This window comes from Pongo pygmaeus, chromosome 16, assembly GCF_028885625.2.
Source record: "Pongo pygmaeus isolate AG05252 chromosome 16, NHGRI_mPonPyg2-v2.0_pri, whole genome shotgun sequence".
NCBI classification, from domain to species: Eukaryota; Metazoa; Chordata; class Mammalia; order Primates; family Hominidae; genus Pongo; species Pongo pygmaeus.
This window is the reverse complement of record NC_072389.2, coordinates 79,014,966-79,038,061: the sequence shown is the minus strand read 5'-3', so window position 1 is coordinate 79,038,061 and position 23,096 is coordinate 79,014,966. Positions and strand designations below refer to the sequence as shown.

The window sequence follows — 23,096 nt, the reverse complement described above, 5'->3', positions numbered from 1 at the left end:
AGCCTGGTGAGGTCTCATTGAGTTGAGATGAAGCTTCGAGTCCTAGGAGGTCAGTGCAGCTACAGTTTGCAAGACAAAATACCAAAGAGAGACCTGTACAAACAGAGAACTCCAGACACTTGCAGAACCTCCTCCTCTGCTTCAGCTGAGTACTGAGCAACATATATATATATATATATATATGCGTAAGGAAACTGCCAGAGGGTGGGGAAAGGACCACCTGAAAGAATTTAAGGGAATAATCCCCAGAGCTCACACAGGACAGGGAATAGTGCCTGTTCTTAGTAGAGAAAACAATTTACATTGAGTAGAATACTCAAGAGCTTTGCCTCAGAAGTGGGAAAAAGCAGCCCTAGTCCCAGCCACTCTGGTCCCAGCTGACAAAGCTTAAAAGCAAAACTTGAAAGGATCAAACTGTTTCCAAATAACTTACCTGGAAAAAAAAAAAAATGCTTAGAAATACAGAAATACAAAAATACCCTGTACCCAACAAAGTAAAATTCACAACATTAGGCCTGCAATAAAAAATTATCAAGCATACAAAGAACTATTTTACTATTTTAAATTTTCCTTAAAAACAAAAAAAAACTGTTATTTTTGTCAATTTTATCCTGTGTGTTAATCTCAAAATTCTTCTTCCACATAATTGAATTGCTACACTCCATATAAGATATTAATACTTTTAAGGCAAACAGCATAGAGCTTAGAAGCACAGATTTTAGAGACGAGAAAAGAAGGGTCTAAATTCTTTCTTTTCAACTTATCTTTGTATTCCTAGGAAAGCCACTGAACCTGAGTTTCAGTTCACTTATCTATAAAATGGGTATAATAATACTTGCTTCATAGGGCTCCTGTAAAAAATATACCAAAGCAAATGATAAATAATAGCTATCATTTAGCAATTATCACATTATCATAAGGAAAATTACCACACCATACATTCAAACATTTACTGAGCATCTATCATATACTTGGTATTATGTAGGCACTAGGAATACAAAAGAAAAAAGAACACTGTTGAGAAGATCCAAAATATATCTTATGTTGAATCCACATTTAAAAGTTCATTTCAAATACAAACTTCAATTCTATTTCTTAATTTCTAAGTAGGGCAATTATTTTAAGTTCCTCCTATAAAAAAGGATTTTTTTTCCCTTTGAAAGGAAAAAAAAAAAATCTAAGAAGTTGTCAGGTTCAACCAATTAGGGCATGTCTGAGAAATCCTTGAAATGTGAAAAACATGGTAAAACTTTAAAAGCAACCTGCAATTAACATCACCTTTCAAATTAGTCTACTTATTAGTAGACTAAATTATATTCAGACATAAAATACATAAAATGGACCAATCTGTTATTATATCTTTTCAGAAAGGCTGAGCCAACAGATGTAAGGAACTAACATTTGCTCATTCCACTTAAATGACGACAGATGGCTTAAATATTAACCCTATTAATAAAACATTTGCATAGTCATTATGAATCTGATTGCCTTACCTCATAACTCTATAAATTCATTTTATCAATTTTACGATATGGCTATCATTTCATTCAAGATATTCTAAACTCCTGCTTCTCAAAGTGTGGTCCTTTAACCAACAGCATCTGTGTCACGTGGGAGCTTGTTAGAACTAGAATCTCATTCCCCATACCAGACCTATTCTGACTGAGTCAGATTTTGCATTTTTAACAAAACCCCCAGATGATTTCTATGCACATTAAGGGCTGGGTAGCATAGCTCTAAACCATTGGGTTTTCAGTGTGCATGTGTGTGTTTTACTAAGTTTATTTGCTTCCAAATTGTGTTTATCTCTAGATAGTGTCTTTTAACAAGATTAATTCCATTCAAAGAAGTAAATCAAATCAGTATACATAATGAAGTATATTATTCTATAAAATATATTAGATATTTTATATATAACATTCTTTCTGTCTCACAATTGATCTTCCCTCTCAACTAGGACTTCAAGTCTTAGGAGTCTTGTTGTACTATTCATTTTTTCTCTTGAGTTGACATTTTTGTCTCAGCATATACAGCCATTGTGATGAACGTTTTCTCTGTAAACAGCTATAGAGAACAGTACCAGGAGAACAGATTCTCCCATAATCAGAAAAATTCAAAGAACTCAAAATAGGTTCAACCAAGATTGAATTCGAAAGTTCCCTAAAGAAAAAACAACTAGAATGACTCTATCCTCCACAATAATATATTTTTATGCTTTACCTAACCTCTTTTTTTACTGCAGGTACCACATATTTTTAAAATAAAAAATTCACATGAGACTTAGAGAGTACAGTTCTTTAGATGGCTCATCTTTTATTATTATTATTGCACAATAGTCCCAGTGCCCATAAAATAGAACAAATCTTGTTTTCTCTTTCGTTTTTTCCAAAAAAAAATGACAGACCTAGGCTGAAACTGATCACAGCGGGTAGGATGGTTCGGCACAGATTCAAAGGAAGGTACAAATGTTCAGTTTTCAAAAGCACTGCAAAAGCCAACCTCATCTCTTGTCACTGTAGCTGTGGCTTTATGCCAAACATTTGAAAACTGTTAAAAGCACTGTTCCTTATAAGCAATTATGAAGAGCTTTGCAAAGAGAAGTAAAAAAAATTGTAATAACAATCAACTCCTTAGAATGGTCAAATGTCCTGGCCTCTGGGTTGCAGGATAAGAATTTAAGAATTATTCAGCTGCACCCAACACAGATGCTTTAGGAGAAAGGGTTTAAAGTGTGTTACGAGAAGGTATCAAGGAACCTGTGGAGCAGTCTCAAAAATTAAGTATGTCATCAAACATTCCCAGCTTTTTATAAGATCCAATTATAGGTCAGTCATCCTTATATTTAACTCTTCTTCACCTCACTTTGTATTTCAGCCTATATCATTTCTCAGGATACAGGGTTTCAAAACAGTACAACTAGGAATTTAATGCCTTTTTTATGGTCCTAGATATACTGATTTCAATCTTGAAGGAGTGCCCCTGGCTCTAATATTCTACAATGTGGTGAATAAATCATTGTGCCCTTTCTCTAATCATATCAATAGTCAAGCCTCCCAGAAGAACTCTCTGTGCACATTGGCTACACTTCCTCACCTATCAGCCATTTTTTACCCTACTCCTATCTGGCTTCCACTCCCTTCACTCCACTTAAATTTCTCTTGGTAGACCATTAAGGACGTTCACGCTGCTGAACGGAATAGATATCCCTTAGTCATCATGTTTCTTCATTTTGCAGCATCATTCAACAAAGTTAATCAATCACTCTTTCCCCTGGAAATAACTCTCTTTAGCACTGATAAACCTTCATTCTCTTGGGTGCTTCTCAACTCTCTGTCCCTTGTCAATCTTTTATTTATTTATTTAATTTATTTTTGTTTGTGTTTTCTTTTATTATACTTTAAGTTCTGGGGTACATGTGCAGAACGTGCAGGTTTGTTACATAGGTATACACGTACCATGGTGGTTTGCTGCACCCATCAACCTGTCGTCTACATTAGGTATTTCTCCTAATGCTATCCCTTCCCCAGCCCCCCACTCCCCTACAGGCCCCGGTGTGTGATGCCCCCCACCCATGTCCATGTGTTCTCATTGTTCAATTCCCACTTATAAATGAGAACATGCAGTGTTTGGTTTTCTGTTCTTGTGTTAGTTTGCTGAGAATGATGGTTTCCAGCTTCATCCATGTCCCTGCAAAGGACATGAACTCATCCTTTTTTATGGCTGCATTGTATTCCACGATATATATGTGCCACATTTTCTTTATCCAGTCTATCATTGATGGGCATTTGGGTTGGTTCCAAGTCTTTGCTATTGTGAACAGTGCTGCAATAAACATACATGTGCATGTGTCTTTATAGCAGAATGATTTATAATCCTTTGGGTATATACCCAGCAATGGGACTGCTGGGTCAAATGGTATTTTTAGTTCTAGATCCTTGAGGAATTGCCACACTGTCTTCCACAATGGTTGAACTAATTTACACTCCTACCAACAGTGTAAAAGTGTTCCTATTTCTCCACATCCTCTGCAGCACCTGTTGTTTCCTGACCTTTTAATGATCATCATTGTAACAGGCATGAGATGGTATCTCATTGTGGTTTTGATTTGCATTGCTCTAATGACCAGTGATGACAAGCTTTTTTTCATATATTTGTTGGCTGCATAAATGTCTTCTTTTGTACATATCCTTTGCCCACTTTTTGATGGGGTTGACTTTTTCTTGTAAATTTGTTTAAATTCTTTGTAGATTCTGGATATTAGCCCTCTGTCAGCTGGATAGATTGCAAAAATTTTCTCCCATACTGTAGGTTGCCTGTTCACTCTGATGATAGTTTCTTTTGCTGTGCAGAAGCTCTTTAGTTTAATTAGATCCCATTTGTCAATTTTGGCTTTTGTTGCCATTGCTTTTGGTGTTTTAGTCATGAAGTCTTTGCCCATGCCTATGTCCTGAATGGTATTGCCTAGGTCTTCTTCTAGGGTTTTCATGGTTTTAGGTCTTACATTTAAGTCTTTAATCCATCTTGAGCTGATTTTTGTATAAGATGTAAGGAAGGGATCCAGTTTCAGCTTTCTGCATATGGCTAGCCAGTTTTCCCAACACCATTTATTAAATAGGGAATCCTTTTCCCATTGCTTGTTTTTGTCAGGTTTATCAAAGATCAGATGGTTGTAGATGTGTGGTGTTATTTCTGAGGCCTCTGTTCTGTTCCATTGGTCTATATATCTGTTTTGGTACCAGTACCATGCTGTTTTGGTTACTGTAGCCTTGTAGTATAGTTTGAAGTCAGGTAGCTGATGCCTCCAGCTTTGTTCTTTTTGCTTAGGATTGTCTTGGCTATGCAGGCTCTTTTTTGGTTCCATGTGAAATTTAAAGTAGTTTTTTCCAATTCTGTGAAGAAAGTTATGGTAGCTTGATGGGGATAACATTGAATCTGTAAATTACTTGGGGCAGAATGGCCATTTTCATGATATTGATTCTGCCTATCCATGAGCATGGAATGTTTTCCCATTTGTTTTTGTCCTCTCTTATTTCCTTGAGCAGTGGTTTGTAGTTCTCCTTGAAGAGGTCCTTCACATCCCTTGTGAGTTGGATTCCTAGGTATTTTATTCTCTTTGTAGCAATTCTGAATGGGAGTTCACTCATGATTTGGCTCTCTGTTTGTCTGTTATTGGTGTATAGGAATGCTTGTGATTTTTGCACACTGATTTTATATCCTGAGACTTTGCTGAAGTTGCCTATCAGCTTAAGGAGATTTTGCGCTGAGATGATCAGGTTTTCTAAATATACAATCATGTCATCTGCAAACAGAGACAATTTGACTTCCTCTTTTCCTATCTGAATACCCTTTATTTATTTCTCTTGCCTGATTGCCCTGGCCAGAACTTCCAATACTATGTTGAATAGGGGTGGTGAGAGAGGGCATCCTTGTCTTGTACTGGTTATCAAAGGGAATGCTTCCAGTTTTTGCCCATTCAGTATGATATTGGCTGTGGGTTTATCATAAATAGCTCTTATTATTTGGAGATACATTCTATCAATACCTAGTTTATTGGGAGTTTTTAGCATGAAGTGCTGTTGAATTTTGTCGAAGGCCTTTTCTGCATCTATTGAGATAATCATGTGGTTTTTGTCATCGGTTCTGTTTATGTGATGGATTACGTTTGTTGATTTGTGTACATTGAACCAGCCTTGCATGCCAGGGATGAAGCCAACCTGATTGTGGTGGATAAGCTTTTTGATGTGCTGCTGAATTTGGTTTGCCAGAATTTTTTTGAGGATTTTCGCATCAATGTTCATCAGGGATATTGGCCTGAAATTTTCTTTTTTTTTGTTGTGTCTCTGCCAGGTTTTGATATCAGGATGATGCTGGCCTTGTAAAATGAGTTAGGGAGGATTCTCTCTTTTTATATTGTTTAGAATAGTTTCACAAGGAATGGTACCAGCTCCTATTTGTACCTCTGGTATAATTCAGCTGTGAATCCGTCTGGTCCTGGACTTTTTTTGGTTGTAGGCTATTCATTACTGCCTCAATTTCAGAACTTATTATTGGTCTATTCGGGGATTCAACTTCTTCCTGGTTTAGTCTTGGGAGGGTGTATGTGTCGAGGAATTTATCCATTTCTTCTAGATTTTCTAGTTTATTTGCATAGAGGTGTTTATAGTATTCTCTGATGGCAGTTTGCATTTCTGAGGGATCAGTGATGATAGCCCCTTTATCATTTTTTTATTGCATGTATTTAATTCTTCTCTTTTTGCTTTTTTATTAGTCTGGCTAGCAGCCTATCTATTTTGTTGATCTTTTCAAAAAACCAACTCCTGGATTCACTGATTTTTGAAGGGTTTTTCGAGACTCTGTCTCCTTCAGTTCTGCTCTGATCTTAGTTACTTCTTGTCTTCTGCTAGCTTTTGAATTTGTTTGCTCTTGCTTCTCTAGTTTTTTTAATTGTGATGTTAGGGTGCCAACCTTAGATCTTTCCTGCTTTCTCTTGTGGGCATTTAGTACTATAAATTTCCCTCTACCCACTGCTTTAAATGTGTCCAGAGATTCTGGTACGTTGTGTCTTTGTTTTCATTGCTTTCAAAGAACATCTTTATTTCTGCCTTCATATCTTTATTTACCCAGTAGTCATTCAAGAGCAGGATGTTCAGTTTCCATGTAGTTGTGCGGTTTTGAGTGAGTTTCTTAATCCTGAGTTCTAATTTTATTGCACTGTGGTCTGAGAGATTGTTTGTTGTATTTCCGTTCTTTTGCATTTGCTAAGGAGTGTTTTACTTCCAATTATGTGGTCAATTTTAGAATAAGTGTGATGTGGTGCTGAGAAGAATGTATATTCTGTCAGTTTGGGGTGGAGAGTTCTGTAGATGTCTATTAGGTTCGCTTGGTCCAGAGCTGAGTTCAAGTCCTGGATATCCTTGTTAATTTTCTGTCTCATTGATCTGTCTAATATTGACAGTGAGGTGTTAAAGTCTCCCACTATTATTGTGTGGGAGTCTAAGTCTCTTTGTAGGTCACTAAGAACTTGCTTTATGAATCTGGGTGCTCCTGTATTGGGTGCATATATATTTAGGATAGTTAGTTCTTCTTGTTGCATTGATCCCTTTACCATTATGTAATGCCCTTGTCTCTTTTTATCTTTGCTGGTTTAAAGTCTGTTTTATCAGAAACTAGGATTGCAACTCCTGCTTTTTTTTTCTTTCCATTTGCTTGGTAAATATTCCTCCATCCCTTTATTTTGAGCCTATGTGTATCTTTGCACATGAGATGGATCTCCTGAATACAGCACACTGATGGGTCTTGACTCTTTATCCAATTTGCCAGTCTGTGTCTTTTAATTGGGGCATTTAGCCCATTTACATTTAAGGTTAATATTGTTGTGTGAATTTGATCCTGTCATTATGATGTTAGCTGGTTATTTTGCCTGTTAGTTGATGCAGTTTCTTCACAGCATCGATGGTCTTTACAATTTGGTATGTTTTTGCAGTGGCTGGTACTGGTTCATGTTTAGTGCTTCCTTCAGGAGCTCTTGTAAGGCAGGCCTGGTGGTGACAAGATCTCTCAGCATTTGCTTGTCTGTAAAGGATTTTATTTCTCCTTTGCTTATGAAGCTTAGTTTGGCTGGATATGAAATTCTGGATTGAAAATTCTTTTCTTTAAGAATATTGAATACTGGCCCTCACTTTCTTCTGGCTTGTAGGGTTTCTGCCAAGAGATCTGCAGTTAGTCTGATGGGCTTCGCTTTGTGGGTAACCCAACCTTTCTCTCTGGCTGTCCTTAACATTTTTTCCTTCATTTCAACTTTGGTGTGTATCTGATGATTATATGTCTTAGGGTTGCTCTTCTCGAGGAGTATCTTTCTGGTGTTCTCTGTATTTCCTGAATTTGAATGTCGGCCTGCCTTGCTAGGTTGGGGAAGTTCTCCTGGATAATATCCTGAAGAGTGTTTTCCAACTTGGTTCCATTCTCCCCATCACTTTCAGGTACACCAATCATAGATAGATTTGGTCTTTTCACATAGTCCCATATTTCTTGGAGGCTGTGTTTGTTTCTTTTCACTCTTTTTTCTCTAACCTTGTCTTCTTGCTTTATTTCTTTGAGTTGATCTTCAATCTCTGATATCCTTTCTTCTGCTTGATCAATTCAGCTACTGATACTTGTGTATGCTTCATGAAGTTCTCGTGCTGTGTTTTTCAGCTCCATCAGGTCATTTCTGTTCTTCTCTAAACAGGTCATTCTAGTTAGCAATTCATCTAACCTTTTTTCAAGGTTCTTAGCTTCCTTGCATTGGGTGAGAACATGCTCCTTTAGCTCAGAGGAGTTTGTTATTACCCACCTTCTGAAGCCTGCTTCTGTCAGTTCATCAAACTCATTGTCCATCCAGTTTTGTTCCCTTGCTGACGAGGAGTTGTGATCTTTTGGAGGTGAAGAGGTTTTCTGGTTTTTGGAATTTTCAGCCTTTTTGCGCTGGTTTCTCCTCATCTTCGTGGATTTATCTACCTTTGGTCTTTGATGTTGGTGACCTTTGGGTGGGGTCTCTGAGTGGACATCCTTTTTGTTGATGTTGATACTATTCCTTTCTGTTTGTTTTCCTTCTAACAGTCAGGCCCCTCTTCTGCAGGTCTGCTGGAGTTTGCTGGAGGTCCACTCCAGACCCTGTTTGCCAGGGTATCACCAGTGGAGGCTGCAGAACAGGCTGCTGCCTGTTCCTTACTCTGGAAGCTTTGTCCCAGAGGGGCACCCACCAAATGCCAGCCAGAGCTCTCCTATATGAGGTGTCTGTCGGCCCCTACTGGGAGGTGTCTCCCAGTCAGGAGACACAAAGGTCAGGGACCCACTTTAGGAGGCAGTCTGTTCCTTATCAGAGTTTGAACACTGTGCTGGGAGAGCCACTGCTCTCTTCAGAGCTGTCAGGCAGGGACATTTAAGTCTGCTGAAGCTGTGCCCACAGCCACCCCTTCCCCCAGGTGCTCTGTTCCAGGGAGATGTGGGTTTTATCTATAAGTCCCTGACTGGGCTACTGCCTTTTTTTCAGAGATGCCTTGCCCAGAGAGGAGGAATCTAGAGAGGCAGTGTGGCTGCAGCAGCCTTGCTGAGCTGTCATGGGCTCCACCTAGTTCAAACTTCCTGGTGGCTTTGTTTACACTGTGAGGGTAAAACCACCTACTCAAGCCTCAGCAATGGTGGACGCCCTTCCCCCCACCAAGATACAGCATCCCAAGTCAACCTCAGCCTGCTGTGCTAGTAGTGAGAATTTCAAGCCAGTGGGTCTTAGCTTGCTGGGCTCTGTTGGGGTGGGACCCGCTGAGCCAGACCACTTGGCTCCCTGGCTTCAGCCCCCTTTCCAGGGGAGTGAACAGTTCTGTCTCACTGGCATTCCCGTAGCCACTGGCATATGAAAAAAAAAAAAAAAACACCTGAAGCCAGCTCAGTGTCTGCCCAAATGGCCACCCAGTTTTGTGCTTGAAACCCAGGGCCCTCAGTGGCGTAGGCACCAGAGGGAATCTCCTAGCCTGCTGATTGCGAAGACCATGGGAAAAGCGCAGTATCTGTGCACCATTCCTCCCAGTACAGTCTCTCATGGCTTCCCTTGGCTGGGGGAGGGAGATTCCCTGACCCCTTGTACTTCCCAGGTGAGGTGATGCCCCACCCTGCTTCGGCTCACCCTCCATGGGCTGCAACCACTGTCCAACCAGTCCCAATGAGATGAACCAGGTATCTCAGTTGGAAATGCAGAAATCACCTGCCTTCTGTGTTGATCTTGCTGGGAGCTGCAGATCGGAGCTGTTCCTATTCGGCTATCTTGTTGTATTTTCCTATTTATTTATTTATTTTGAGACAGAGTCTCACTCTGTTGCCCAGGCTGGAGTGCAGTGGCACAATCTTGGCTCACTGCAACCTCTGTCTCCTAGGCTCAAGGGATTCTCCTGCCTCAGCCTCCCAAGTAGCCTCGGGTTTCACCATGTTGGCCAGTCTGGTCTGAACTCCTGACCTCAAGTGATCCACCCATCTTGGCCTCCCAAAGTGCTGGGATTACAGGGATAAGCCACTGCACCAGGCCTCTTGTCAATCTTCTTTGGGGCTCTGTCCCCTCTACCCAACTTACAAATGTTGGATTACCTTTAAGCTTGGTCCCAAATCTCACCTAATCCCAAGACTATAAATATCACCTTTATGCTGATGACTCACACCTTTACATCTCCAGCCCAGATCTTCCTTCTGAGTCTAGACCAATATACCCGACCACCTATTCAATATCTCTACTTGGATGCTTCACAATCTTATGAAATTCAATACATCCAAAACTGAAATCTTGGATTTTTCCCTCACTGTTGCTCCTCTAGTGTTTCCCATTCTTCAACCATCTACTCAGTTGCTTCTGCTAGAAACCCAGAAGTCCTTTACTCTCACCACTCATATACAATCAATCACCAAGCCTTTTCATTTTGGTCTCCAAAATATATTCCCAATATCCCTATCTCTACTGCCATGCTCTGAGTCTAAGCCATCATCATCTCTTGCCTGTAACATTGCAATAGCATACTAAATGATCTTTCTGAATCCACTCATATTCCCCTCCAATTCCATCTTCACACCACAGCCAGAGTGATCTTTCAAAGATGAAAATGCCTCTGCTTAAAACTGTTCCGTGGCTTCCCACTGGATTTATAATAATGTTCACAAGGCACCGGCCTACCTCTTCAGACAGGCTTATCTCAAGCTACCATTTCCCTTATTCTCTAAGCACCAGATTTGCTAGCCTTCTCACTATACATTACATGCCGAGGTTTTTTCAGGTATGTTGTGGCCTCTATATATGTTGTGGGAATTTTTTTTTTTTTTTTTTTTTTTGAGACAGAGTCTTGTTCTGTCACTCAGGTTGGAGTGCAGTGCCACGATCTCAGCTCACTGCAACCTCAGCCTCCCAGGTTCAAGTGATTCTCCCACCTCAGCCTCCTGAGTAGCTGGGACTACAGGCAGGCACCACTACACCCGGCTAATTTTTGCATTTTTTGTAGAGACGGGGTTTTGCCATGTTGGCCAGGCTGGTCTCAAACTCCTGACCTCAGGTGATCTGCCCGCCTCAGCCTCCCAAAGTGCTGGGATTACAGGCATGAGCCACCACACCCAGCTACCTGGGACCTTTATTCTCTTTAATTCTTCTCCTATCTACTGCTGCCCAAAATACACAAACATGTATGCATGTGTGCACACATGTGATGTACATGTATGTGTATAATCCAAAATCCCAGGTTCCTCATCCAATAGTCAAACCAGACAAAAGGGAACTGAATGACTGGCAACCCATGGTGTTAAAGCATACCACTAGAACAAAATGATAATAACAGCAAACCCCTAACTTAATATATACTAGGCACTATTTTAGGTGATTGATATGTATTAGCTTATGCAATGGTCAAAATAATCCTATGAAGTAGGTACAGGCACACTTCCCTTTACTGCACTTTGCTTTATTGCACTTCACAGATATTACAATTTTTACACATTGAAGGTTTGTGGCAACCCCACATCAATCAAGTCTCTCAGTGCCATGTTTCTAACAGCATGTGTTCACTTCATGTCTCTGTATCACATTTTGGTAATTTTCACAATATTTCAAGCTTTTTCATTATTATTATTATTATATCTGATGGTGATCTGTGATCAGTGATCTCTGATGTTACTATTGTAATTGTTCTGGAGTGCCACAAACCATGCCCATAGAAGACAGTGAACTTAATCAATAAATGATATGTATATTCCAACTGCTCCATCCACCAGCCTTTGCTCTGTCTCCCTCCCTCTCTTTGGTCCTCACTATTCTGAGACACGACGATATTGAAATCCAGCCAATTAATAATCCTACAATGGCCTCAAAGTGTTAAGGTGAAAGGAAAAATCACACATCTCTCATTTTAAATGAAAAGCTAGAAATGATTAAGCTTAGTGAGGAAGGCATGTTGAAAGCCAAAACAGGTCAAAAGCTAGACCTCTTATGCCAGTTAGCCAGGTTGTAAATGCAAAGGAAAAGTTCTTAAAGGAAATTAAAAATGCTATTCCAGTGAACACAGGGATGATAAGTGGAACAGCCTTATTGCTGAAATGGAAAAAGTTGTAATGGTCTGCATAGAAGATCAAACCAGTCACAACATTCCCTTAAGCCAAAGTCTGATCTGATTTTTTAACGTATTCAAAACAGCCTTTTCTTAGAAGAAGAGGCCATCTAGGATGTTCATAGCTGAAGAGAAGTCAATGCCTGGCTTCAAAGCTTCAAAGGGCAGGCTGACTCTTGCATTAGGGGTTAATCCCACTGGTGACTCTAAATTGAAGCCAATGTTCATTTACCATTCTGAAAGTCCTAGGGCCCTTAGGAACTGTACTAAATCTACTCTGCCTATGCTCTATAAATAGAACAACAAAGCCTGGATGATAGCACATTTGTTTATAGCATGGTTTACTGAATGTTTTAAGCCCGCTGTTGAGACCAACTCCTCAGAAAAAAAGATTCCTGTCAAAATATTACTGTTCATTGACAAGGCACCTGGTCACCCAAGAGCTTGGATAGAGATGTAGAAAGAGATGAATGTTGTTTTCATGCCTGCTAACACAACATTCATTCTGCAGCCCATGATCAAGGAGTAATTGTCTGCTTTCAAGTCTTATTATTTAAGAAATACATTTTATAAGGCTATAGCTTCTGTAGATGGTGACTCCTCTGATGGATCTGGGCAGTTAATTGAAAACATCTGAAAAGGATTCACCATTCTAGATACCATTAAGAACATTTGTGATTCATGGGAGGAACATATCAACATTAACAGGAATTTGGAAGAAGTTGATTCCAACCCTCACGGATGACTGTTGAGGGGTTCAAGATTTCAATGGAGGAAGGGACTGCAGATGTGTAGAAAGAGCAAGAGAACTAGAATTGGAAGTGAAGCCTGAAGATGGGACTGAATTGCTATAATCTTACGACAAAACTGGAAGAGATGACGAGTTGCTTTTTATGGATGAGCAAAGAAAGGGGTTTCCTAAGATGGCATCTACTCCTGGTGAAGATGCCACGAACACTGCTGAAACGACAGCAAAGTATTTAGAATATCACATAAACTTAGTTGATAAAGCAGCAGCAAAATGTGAGAGGATTAACTCCAATTTTGAAAGGAGTTCTACTGTGGGTAAAAATGCCATTAAACAGCATTGCATTTTACAGAGCAATCTTTCCTGAAAGTTAGAGGCAATCCATGTGACAAATTGCATTGTTGTCTTATTTTAAGAAATTGCCACAGCAACCCCAATCTTGGGAAACCACCACTCTGATCAGTCAGCAGCCACCAGCATGAAGCAAGACCCTCCAGCAGCAAAAAGACTGACGTGCTGAAGGCTCAGGTGAGTGTTAGCATTTTTTAGCAATAAAGTATTCTCGAATCAAGGTGTGTACATTGTTCTTTTAGACATAATTCTTTTAGACAAGTTAATAGACTACAGTATAGTGCAAACACAGGTTTTGTATGTACTGAGAAGCCCAAAAGTTTGTAACTTGCTTTATTGTGATGGTCTGGAACCGAATCCCAATATTTCTGAGGGCCTGTACTATTATATTATTATCTCTATTTTAAGACAAAGTAAATAATGTACAGAGAGGTTAAGTAACTAAAGCAAGGTCACAGAAATTCACTGGCAACGTGAGGATTCAAATTTAGTCCTGAGTGTATGCTTGGTTATGGGATGACTCAGTTATCCCTTCTGTAATTAGTTATTTGGATAAACAGTATATCCTCCACTAAACTAAAAACATCAATAAGGGTGGGGAGCGTTTTATCTTGCTCACTGCTCCATCCCTAGCACCCTGAATAGAGTCTAGCACATACTTGACGCTCAATAAATACACATTGAATATACGAATGTTTACTACTCCCTTGTATAATTATTTTGAGACTGTAAAGAGTTCCAACCACGTCTCCTACTGCTATGTATGTATTTCCTATCTTAGTTGTCGGCCTGTCCATTCCCCAACAGGCCTGGCAGTCACTCGGTGTCCCCTTGGCATCGCTTTCGGGGCACTGGCCCTGTGTATTCGCGGAGCCTCCCCTCCTGAGGGCTGTGGGCACCTCAGGGATATTCCTGCCTTCGGGCCTCACCTTCCATGTGGGGCAGGGGGCTGTCCCAGCTTCCAGGCATGGCCCAGGTGGGTCTCTGGTGTTTGAGGGTATGCAGCGGGCGTACCGCTGCAAAGGCCACTCTGCCGCTTCTCCTCCGGTAAGCCCGAGGCTCAAGGGCACTTTTCCTGCCTCCGCCATGTCCGGCCTCACCACACGCACTGCCGGCGGGGACCGCCCAATCCGGCATCGAACCAATCAGTAAGCGGAGCACCCCAGGGCCCACCCTCCCGTTCAGCGGAAGCCAATGGGCAGGCTCCGAAGATTCGCGCCTAGGGCATTTCCGGGCTTCGGTGTCTCTCTTGACCTTGGGCACCGAGATGGTCGCTTCTACATTAAAGGGCGGTTGTGACCCTTATTAGTGGAAGTTGATGTCGCACTTGCACAGCATTCGGGCCCACACCTTCCCTCAGGCAGCCCATGTCAACTTCTGAGTCTCTGAGTCTGAGAAGTTTCCCAAACTGCCTGACTCCCTGTAGCCTACACCCTGGAACTAGGCTGGTAGTCGAGGCTGCCTGGACACAGGCTTTTCCCTTCCTCATAGCGGCCTTTCAGAAGACAATGTCCCCGCTTCACCTAACACCCACCACAACAAAGCCCCAGTGCCACACGCCATTCAGGAGACATGGTTACTTCCTCATCATCCATCCTGCCACCCCCTCGACGTTCCCTGCCACTCGACAGTCAATTTTTCACTGAAAGAGGAGCAGATGGGTGGGGGCTGCCAGCAGCAAAAGATGTGCCTGCATTCAACAGCAGATGCAATGAAACGACATTTCTGGGTGATTTATAGTCGGCAAAGCACTTACACATCTGTTATTTCCTTTATCCTCCCAACAACCTTGTAGTGAATTAAAGAAGCAAAGCAGGGATTATAACCCCCATCTAATAGATGGAGGCAAAATAAGGTCCAGTGACCGGGCGCAGTGGCTCATGCCTGTAATCCCAGCACTTTGGGACGCTGAGGTGGGCGGGTCGCCTGAGCTCAGGAGTTCGAGACCACCCTGGGCAACATGGTGAACCCCATCGCTACTAAAATACAAAAAATTAGCCAGGCGTGGTGGCAGGCGCCTGTAACCCCAGCTACTCGGGAAGCTGAGGCACAAGAATTGCTTGAGCCCCGGAGGCGGAGGTTGCAGTGAGCCAAGATTGTCGCACTGCACTCCGGCTGGGGCTACAGAGTAAGACTCCGTCTCATAAAATAAAATAAAGTAAAATAATCCAGAGAGTAGATGTGGTTTGTCCAAGGTTACACAGCCAGTGAACGGCAGAGCCAGAGTAGAGCTGTGGACTCCACAATCTCCACGTGTCCACCTCATTTGCAAAGAATTTAGATAGTCATACAATCTATGTCAAGTTAGAAGCAAAATATACAGAGGTAGAGACTATGCTAACCAAACACATAAAATAGAATTAAACGCAAACAATGTTTAAAGCTATGCATACCAAAGGATATTCAATTCATAGACAATGGTTGGAGAGGTGGTAATGTATTCACTCTACAAAGTATCAATTAAATATCTACAGCTATGCTAGTCACCATAGGGGCTACAGAAACGGATAAGGCATGTATCTAACCTTCTGGGATCACAGGATCTAATAAGGAAGACAAGCAAGGTGCAAATATGACACCATGACACCTGACAGTTAATGCCACAGGAAAGGTACAAACCATGTGCTCCCAGGGTTCAAATGAAGTAAAAATCTTCCCAATAGGGAGTGGTAGTGGTATTTGAGTGAGGACTTGAAGGGTGAGAAAAATTTCCCAAGGGAAGACGGAAGGAACTGTTGTTCCATATGAAGGAGAAGTTGAGGAGTAAAGTTGTGGAAATGAGGATAATGACATGACCAGCTAGAATACGAAGTTGTTTTTTAAGGAAAATGAGGCTACAGAGGTGAGTTGGGGCAAAGGAGCATTGAACAGCAGCTAAGGAATGTGAATTTTACTTGGTAGGTGATGAGGAATATGAAAAATTTGCATGGGAGAATGGCACTATCCTAGTAGTGGTCCAGGCAGGTTAATATCTTGGAAGCATATGGGATAAATTGGATAAAAGGCAAGAGGGGCCTACTACTTATCTTTCCAGCAGTCCGGTAAAGCTTACTGAAGGGGTCAGGTTTCAGAAATTGCTTCTGAAGGTCCATAAATGACACAGCAGTACTGCATTTAATATAGGAATAAATGGTTAAAAACTTGGTTTGAATCCGAGATTTGTCCGTTGCCAACTGCGTGAGCTTGTTGAAGTCAGTTAACCTCTCTGTAAAATAAGGTTATTAGACAACTACTTTACAGGGTCATTGAGAAGATAAAATAAGAACATATGTGGGAAAACACTTGGTAAATTACGAAGTGGTACATATGTTGGTGCTTTCTATTTCCAGGGTTAAAGTGACTTTCCGTGGACTCCCTACAGGCAGGGAGGATGGGAATGGGAGCCTGACTTTGGGTCTCAGAGGTACTCACCTTCCAGGTCCAGGGCTGCGGCTACTGTCAGACACCCTTCACAGGAGCAGATGGTGCTCACAGTTGGGACCCTGTCAGTGCCCAAGGACACCCAGGGCCCTGCTGGGTTCCCACCTGCAAGCTCCCTTCCTAGACAATGCACCTGTGCTCGAGCTTCTGGGGCCACCAGCGTCTGCCAAGAACAGATCATGTCTGCAAAGGGAGATAGGATAAAGCCACAGCTCAATGCACAGAGGCTCTTACAAACTTATAATATTAACAAATATGACTTGAGCACTCAGGTGGTCCCAGGTGCTATGATAGGTGCTGAGCATATAGTAAAGAGCAAAACAAATGGGGCTTCTGCTCTCTTGAAGCTCACAGTCTAGTAGAGGGCAGAACACTGAGCAAATCACCCACTATTGTTAATGGCTAATGTGTTTTCTTTTTAAAAGATAAGTCTGTAATCTTTATTAAGGTATAATTTTAGATAATAAAAAGCACAGATCTCACATATCCAATTAGGTGAGTTTTGGCATCTATATACACTCATGTAACCACCATTCAAAACAAAATATAGAACACTTTCAAAACCACCAGGTTCCCTTGTGAGTGCCTCCTTTCCATTACTCAAATCAGACCACCCTGCAAGGGCAGCCACTGGTCGATTTATCACCTTAGCTCTCCTGTTCCCGGACTTTATATACATGAAATCACACAGAATATATTCTTTTATATATGCTTATGTCATTCAGTGTAATTTTGTTTTTTTAGCTCCATCCGTGTTGTTGCATGTACCAATAATTCGTTCCTTTTTAGTGCTAAATAGCATTCTATTATATGACTACTTCACAGCTTGCTTTTTTTCACCTGTTGGTGGACATTTGGGATGCTTTCTAGTTTTTTGTTTGTTTGTTTTTGCTGTTATGAACATTTTTGTATAAGCTTTTTTTTTGTTTTTTGTTTTTTGTTTTTGTAGATGTGTGTTGTCATTTATCTTCAATAATAAATACCTAGAGGGCCAGGCACAGTAGCTCACGTCTGTAATTCCAGAGCTTTGGAAGGCCAAGGCGGGCGGATCACCTGAGGTCAGGAGTTCGAGACCAGCCTGGCCAACATGGTGAAATCCTGTCTCTACTAAAAATACAAAAATTAGCTGGGCGTGGTGGTGGGCACCTGTAATCCCAGTTACTCGGGAGGCTGAGGCAGGAGAATCACTTGAACCTGGGAGGTGGAGGTTCCAGTGAGCCAAGATTGCACCACTGCACTCCAGCCTGGGTGACAGAGTGAGACTCCATGTCAAAAAAATAGTAATAAATAAATAAATACCTAGAAATATAATTTCTGGGTCTTAGAGAGATGTATGTTTAACTTTGTAAAAAACTGCCAAAGAGTTCTCCATAGTGATTGTGCCACTTTGCACTCCCATCAGCAAAATACAAGAGTTCCAGTTGCTGACATGACCACATCCTTGCTGACATTGGCCTTACCAAGTATTTAGTTTGAGCCATTCTGGTTGATGTCTAGTGGTTTCTCATTAGGATTTTAATTTACATTTCCCTGATGATGAATGATATTGGCTTATTGACCATTTGTATAAATTATGTGTGAAGTGTCTGTTCAAATCATTGAACATTGTTGATTTGTAGGAGTTCTTTATATATTCTGGGCACCAGTCCTTTGTCAGATATATGTAATGAAAATATTTTCCCATTCCATTACTTGCCTTTTCATTTTCTTAACAATGTTTTTGTAAAGAGCAGATGTATTTAATTTTGATTAAGTACTTTTTAATTAATTTTTCGGGTTTTTTTAATAGTGTTTTCTCTGTCCTGCCTAAGAAAACTTTGCTCACCCTAAGGTTGCACACATATCCTTCCACATTTTCTTCCAGAAACTTTATGGTTCTAACTTTTACAACTAGGTATATGATCCCTCTTGCATTATATTGTTTGTGTGAAGTGAAGTAGGGATTAAGGATCATTCTTTTCCATGTGGATGTACCGTTATGTTAAATGGGGGCAGCCCTAAACCAATGACTAATGGAAACTGTCATATAAATACCCAAGTTCCCTTACTCCTCAGTTGGGACTGCTCTGAGATGTGTGTAATACCCTGTTCCCTAAGTTTTCCAGTGGAATTAAGTTCCAGTTACCCATGATGCTAACTTGTTTAGTAATGATTCATTTTGGGCTAACTTCCCTACCCTGTCTCCCTCCGCTATCAGTGTTTCCTGGGATCACCTCTCAAATAAATTGCTCGCACTTGAGGGTCTGCTTATTCCCAGGGTCTGCTTCTGTGGAAACTCAAACCAAGACAGTAACAAACAAGACAGACAGTCCCTACCCTCATGTATTTAGCTTTAATATAATTGCATACAGGAAGATGGTACAACCAGCATTCAGAGGAGGGAGAAGTCATTCTTAAATGCAAAGTAGACCCTCCAATGCATCGCTGACTAGAAGCAGCAGAATGACAGCATTTGAAGGCAGAACTAATAAATGACAGGTTACTATGAGTTAAAACATCCCCTTCTTTTTTTTCTGTAGAGATGGGGTCCCGCTTTGTTGCCCAAGCTGGTCTCAAACTCCTGGCTTCAAGCAGTTCTCCTGCCTCAGCCTCTGGGGTTACACGCATGAGCCACTGGATCCCTACATCCCCCTCTTAGAAAACTATTACCAGTTAGAAAAACCTAGCCCCTGAAGTTTTAAAAAAAGAGAAAAAGTCATTTATTTCACTGAACAGAGTTTTCATTCCAAATTCTTTTACTGTGTAACTCTATTTTGCAGGTGGCATAAATAGCACAGAGAGATGCTGTGTGAGTAAGTCAGCATCATTGTTGGAGGCAGGCCGAAAGACTGGTTTTGGAACCCTAGCATGTCTCTTTCAGAGCAGACCAGGGACCCCATACATCCCTTTTGCCCAGGATATTGAGTCAGCAAAGGAAATGATGGCTTCAGTCTCCTTGGCTCCCCTAGATGACAAGATGACAGGAAAAGCTGCACCTCTGCTCTGCCTGCTGTGTCCCTCAGCAACAGCTCTGGGGACCACACAAAGTGATTGAGAACTGCAGAACAATGTTGATGGCTGTGGGGTTTCCCAGAAAAGCCGTGTTTGCATCAGTCAAGCCAGATGAACTGTCTACATTATGACAGACCTGTGTATACTGTGTAAGAAGGGGATGTTCCCATGGTACTTTACACTCACTGCTAAAAAGCAATTATTTTCAAGTTGCTACTCTGTATCTTTCACAAGCAAAAATCAACTCCTCCGTTGCAGGTAATTGAAAGTATTTCAATGTGACCAGGCGCAGACAATCCCAACTTGTCTACAGGCTGTTGGTCATTGGCATAACATGGAGAGAGATTAACACTGATTTTCCCATGTGTTAAAAGCACAGAGAATAATAAATTACTACAAAATGTTTGCCAGGTGGTAGATTTGGGAGCGTATTTTGCAAAGCTGGATTAGCGTTAGAAATAAGAATTTAAAGCAAACCCTAAAGGAAGACTATGAACTCAGACCTTAAAGAGAGGGACTATACTTTATGTTGGAATCCAGAATTGCTGGCACATAGTAGGTTCTTAATTTTTTTTAATGAACAGACTGCAAATTTTAATATGGAAGAAAGGGACAATTTAAAAATCACTTTGAGTGTATAAAGGGTTAACATGGGGGGAAATGGTTAATAACCCTTTCCCTTCCTTACCTCCACACTGTTGGAACAAGAAGAAATCACCTTCAACCACGTCATGAAGAATTGGCGCTAACATTAAGAATAAATTTTTGTATCTCAAGATCTTAATCTAATAGGTGATATATTTGGGGAGTTTCTAACCCTGACACCTACATATACATAGTCAAATACAGAAGCATAGATCCCTAGAAATCTCTTCCAATTTGATGTGCCGCTTATTCCATCATTTGTTCCCTGACCCTGGAGAAGTCATTTAGCTCACCTCTATAGAGTGAGGCTGTGAGACTTGCAATTTACACCTCAGAGGGCAGACATCATAAAGAAAATGCTTTGTGCTGGGAGTGACTCAGCAACAGTATTTTTGTGCTTAGTTGTTGGGAATATTTTGAATAATTCAGCCATTGCAACTGCACCTCCAGCAGATGTTAGGTTAGGACTGGCTGAGGCTGGGAGGTCAAAGTTTTAGGAGGACCCTGGGAATGGTAAGGGCTGCTTGCACTGCTTCCTCACATCAAATGCTTTAACTCTGAGGGATCACAGTGTCTCTGAATGAAAATCTTTCCCTGGGAGATGATTCTAACAATAAACTGAGGGACCCAGAAAAAAGAATGACTTTTTTTGAAGTGGTCATGCCAGTTCAACTAATTTGTTCATTCATTTGATCAGCAGTGTTTCTTAGATTTACTCTGTGCCAGGCACTAAGCAAAGTAACAGAGATAAAAATCTGAATAGGAAAAAACGCTTCTCTTGAAAATGTTTATAGTCTGGTAGAGGGATAGACCCAAAGACAAGTAATTCACAATATATTGTGAAAGATGTTCAATAAAGACAGGACCTGGCCTTGTGTTGGTGCAAAGGAGTAATACCTTCAAACGAGGCAGTTAGAAGTCACGTGTTGTGCAACCATCACCACTCTTTAGTTCCAGAACATTCTCATCACCCCAAAAGGAAACCCCATACCCATTAGTTATCATGTCCACGCTCCCCTCCCCTGAGCCCCTGGAAAGCACCAATCCACTCTTTGTCTCCATGAATTTGTCTATTCTGTATATTTCATATAAATGAAATTATACAATATATGGCCTTTTATATTTGGCTTCTTTTACTTGGCATAACGTTTTCAAGATTCATCCATGTCATAGCATGTATGAATACTTCATTCTTTTTAATGGATGACTAATATTCCATTGTATAGATATACCTATGTTGTTTATCCACTCATCAGTTGACAGATATTTGAGTTGTTTCCACCTGAGAGGAAACTCTTGAATGCTTTATGTATTTCAAGATAAAAATGGCTTGTTAATTCTCTAATAAAACAAACAATACAGACTCCCAGGCAGCATAGTACAGTTAAATTCACTCCTCAACAACTTCACCCATCTCCAGACACAGTAATGACAGGTCAAATATAAGAAGAGATGACTGAAAATGGATAGCTGGGATCAAAGAGAAGACAAGCATCTCTGGGACCATAAATCTCCAGCAGTGAGCAAGGATAAAGCCAGGGCATGCTGGGCTCCAGGTCTGGCCCCAGACAGCGGTAGCAGGGAATCAGGACCAAAACCTCCACACAAGGCACGGAATAGAGTCCAGCTCCCTGCATGAAGCCAGGAGCTGGAGTGGGATGCTACTCCTTTGAAAGGGGCTCAAAAGACTGCCACTCTGATGCCCGGTGTAACTGTTTCCAGCAACATGGAGCCCAAAGAAGGCAGGTGGACAGACACAGCCTCATGGGCCTCATGAGCAGGACCTGAGCCAAGGCTCGTGCAGACTCTGGAACTGGATATCTCCAATGTTGCAGCACATCAACATCCCTGTAAGACTGGACTGGAGCCTGGGGGACCAAGGGAAGGCAGCAGCACACCACTCAATTACTAGAAAGCAAGAGAAACATGAAGAAAAGCAAGAAGCTTCTTGCTTAAAATGACCCTGAAAATCAAAAGTCTAAAACACATCAGGGAATACAATTCTAGGAAAGACGATCGACAAAATCAACACTAGGAATATAAACTCACTTCTGACAAAACTAATTGTATAGAACAGACTGACAAAAATGCTTTAGAATGATCAATACCATTTATTACAACCTGTGACATGGATGAATAATATAATATTGAACAAAAGAAGCTAGACACAAAAAAGTACATAACACATGCTTACATGATGTCATGTGAAAAAGCAGGCAAACCAATCTATGGTGTCAGAAGCCAGAAAAATGGTTACCCTTGGAAAAAGGCCAAAGAGAATGCTGGAAACGTTTTATTTCTTGACTCAGATGCTTGTTACATGGGTGCTTTCACTTTATGAAAAGTCATTGTGTGTCCATACAATCCATCCTCATTTATTCACTGATTCTGTATTTGTTAATTTACCTACTCACTCAAATTTATTTGCAACCCCAAAATCAATACTTGCTGAGCTTTGTGGTCGTTTGCAGATCTACGCATTGAGGGGAAAAATTTGAGTCACTGGATGCACATGTTCCAAGCTGAAGTCGGACAAAACAACTCTCTGCTTACTTGTTTCAGCTCTCATGTTAGAAGCAAGTGTCCTCTTCTTTTTTTTCTTTTTTCTTTTTTTTTTTTTTCTTGAGACGGAGTCTCCGTCACCCAGGCTGGAGCGCAGTGGCGCGATCTCGACTCACTGCAAGCTGTGCCTCCCGGTTTCATGCCGTTCTCCTGCTTCAGCCTCCCGAGTAGCTGGGACTACAGGCGCCTGCCACCACGCCCGGGCTTTTTTTTTTTTTTTTTGTATTTTTAGTAGAGACGGGATTTCACCGTGTTAGCCAGGATGATCT

The 23,096-nt window shown here is 41.1% G+C and overlaps 1 protein-coding gene across 5 annotated transcripts in view; it reads right to left on the bottom strand.

The window, feature by feature from the left end:
• Positions 1 to 23,096, bottom strand: part of REC114 (REC114 meiotic recombination protein) — a 137,584-nt gene that overhangs the window by 91,833 nt on the left and 22,655 nt on the right. Inside the window, exon 1 of one of the 5 annotated variants that reach the window (XM_054451572.1) lies at positions 14,139 to 14,328. The exons of 2 other annotated variants lie outside the window; for them this stretch is intronic. In XM_054451572.1, the coding sequence (XP_054307547.1) occupies positions 14,139 to 14,297 (159 nt within the window). In that variant the 5' untranslated portion in view covers positions 14,298 to 14,328. Of the gene's footprint in view, positions 1 to 14,138; positions 14,329 to 23,096 lie in introns of those variants that run through there. 2 more of the 5 variants (XM_054451574.1, XM_054451575.1) reach the window with 2 other exon arrangements.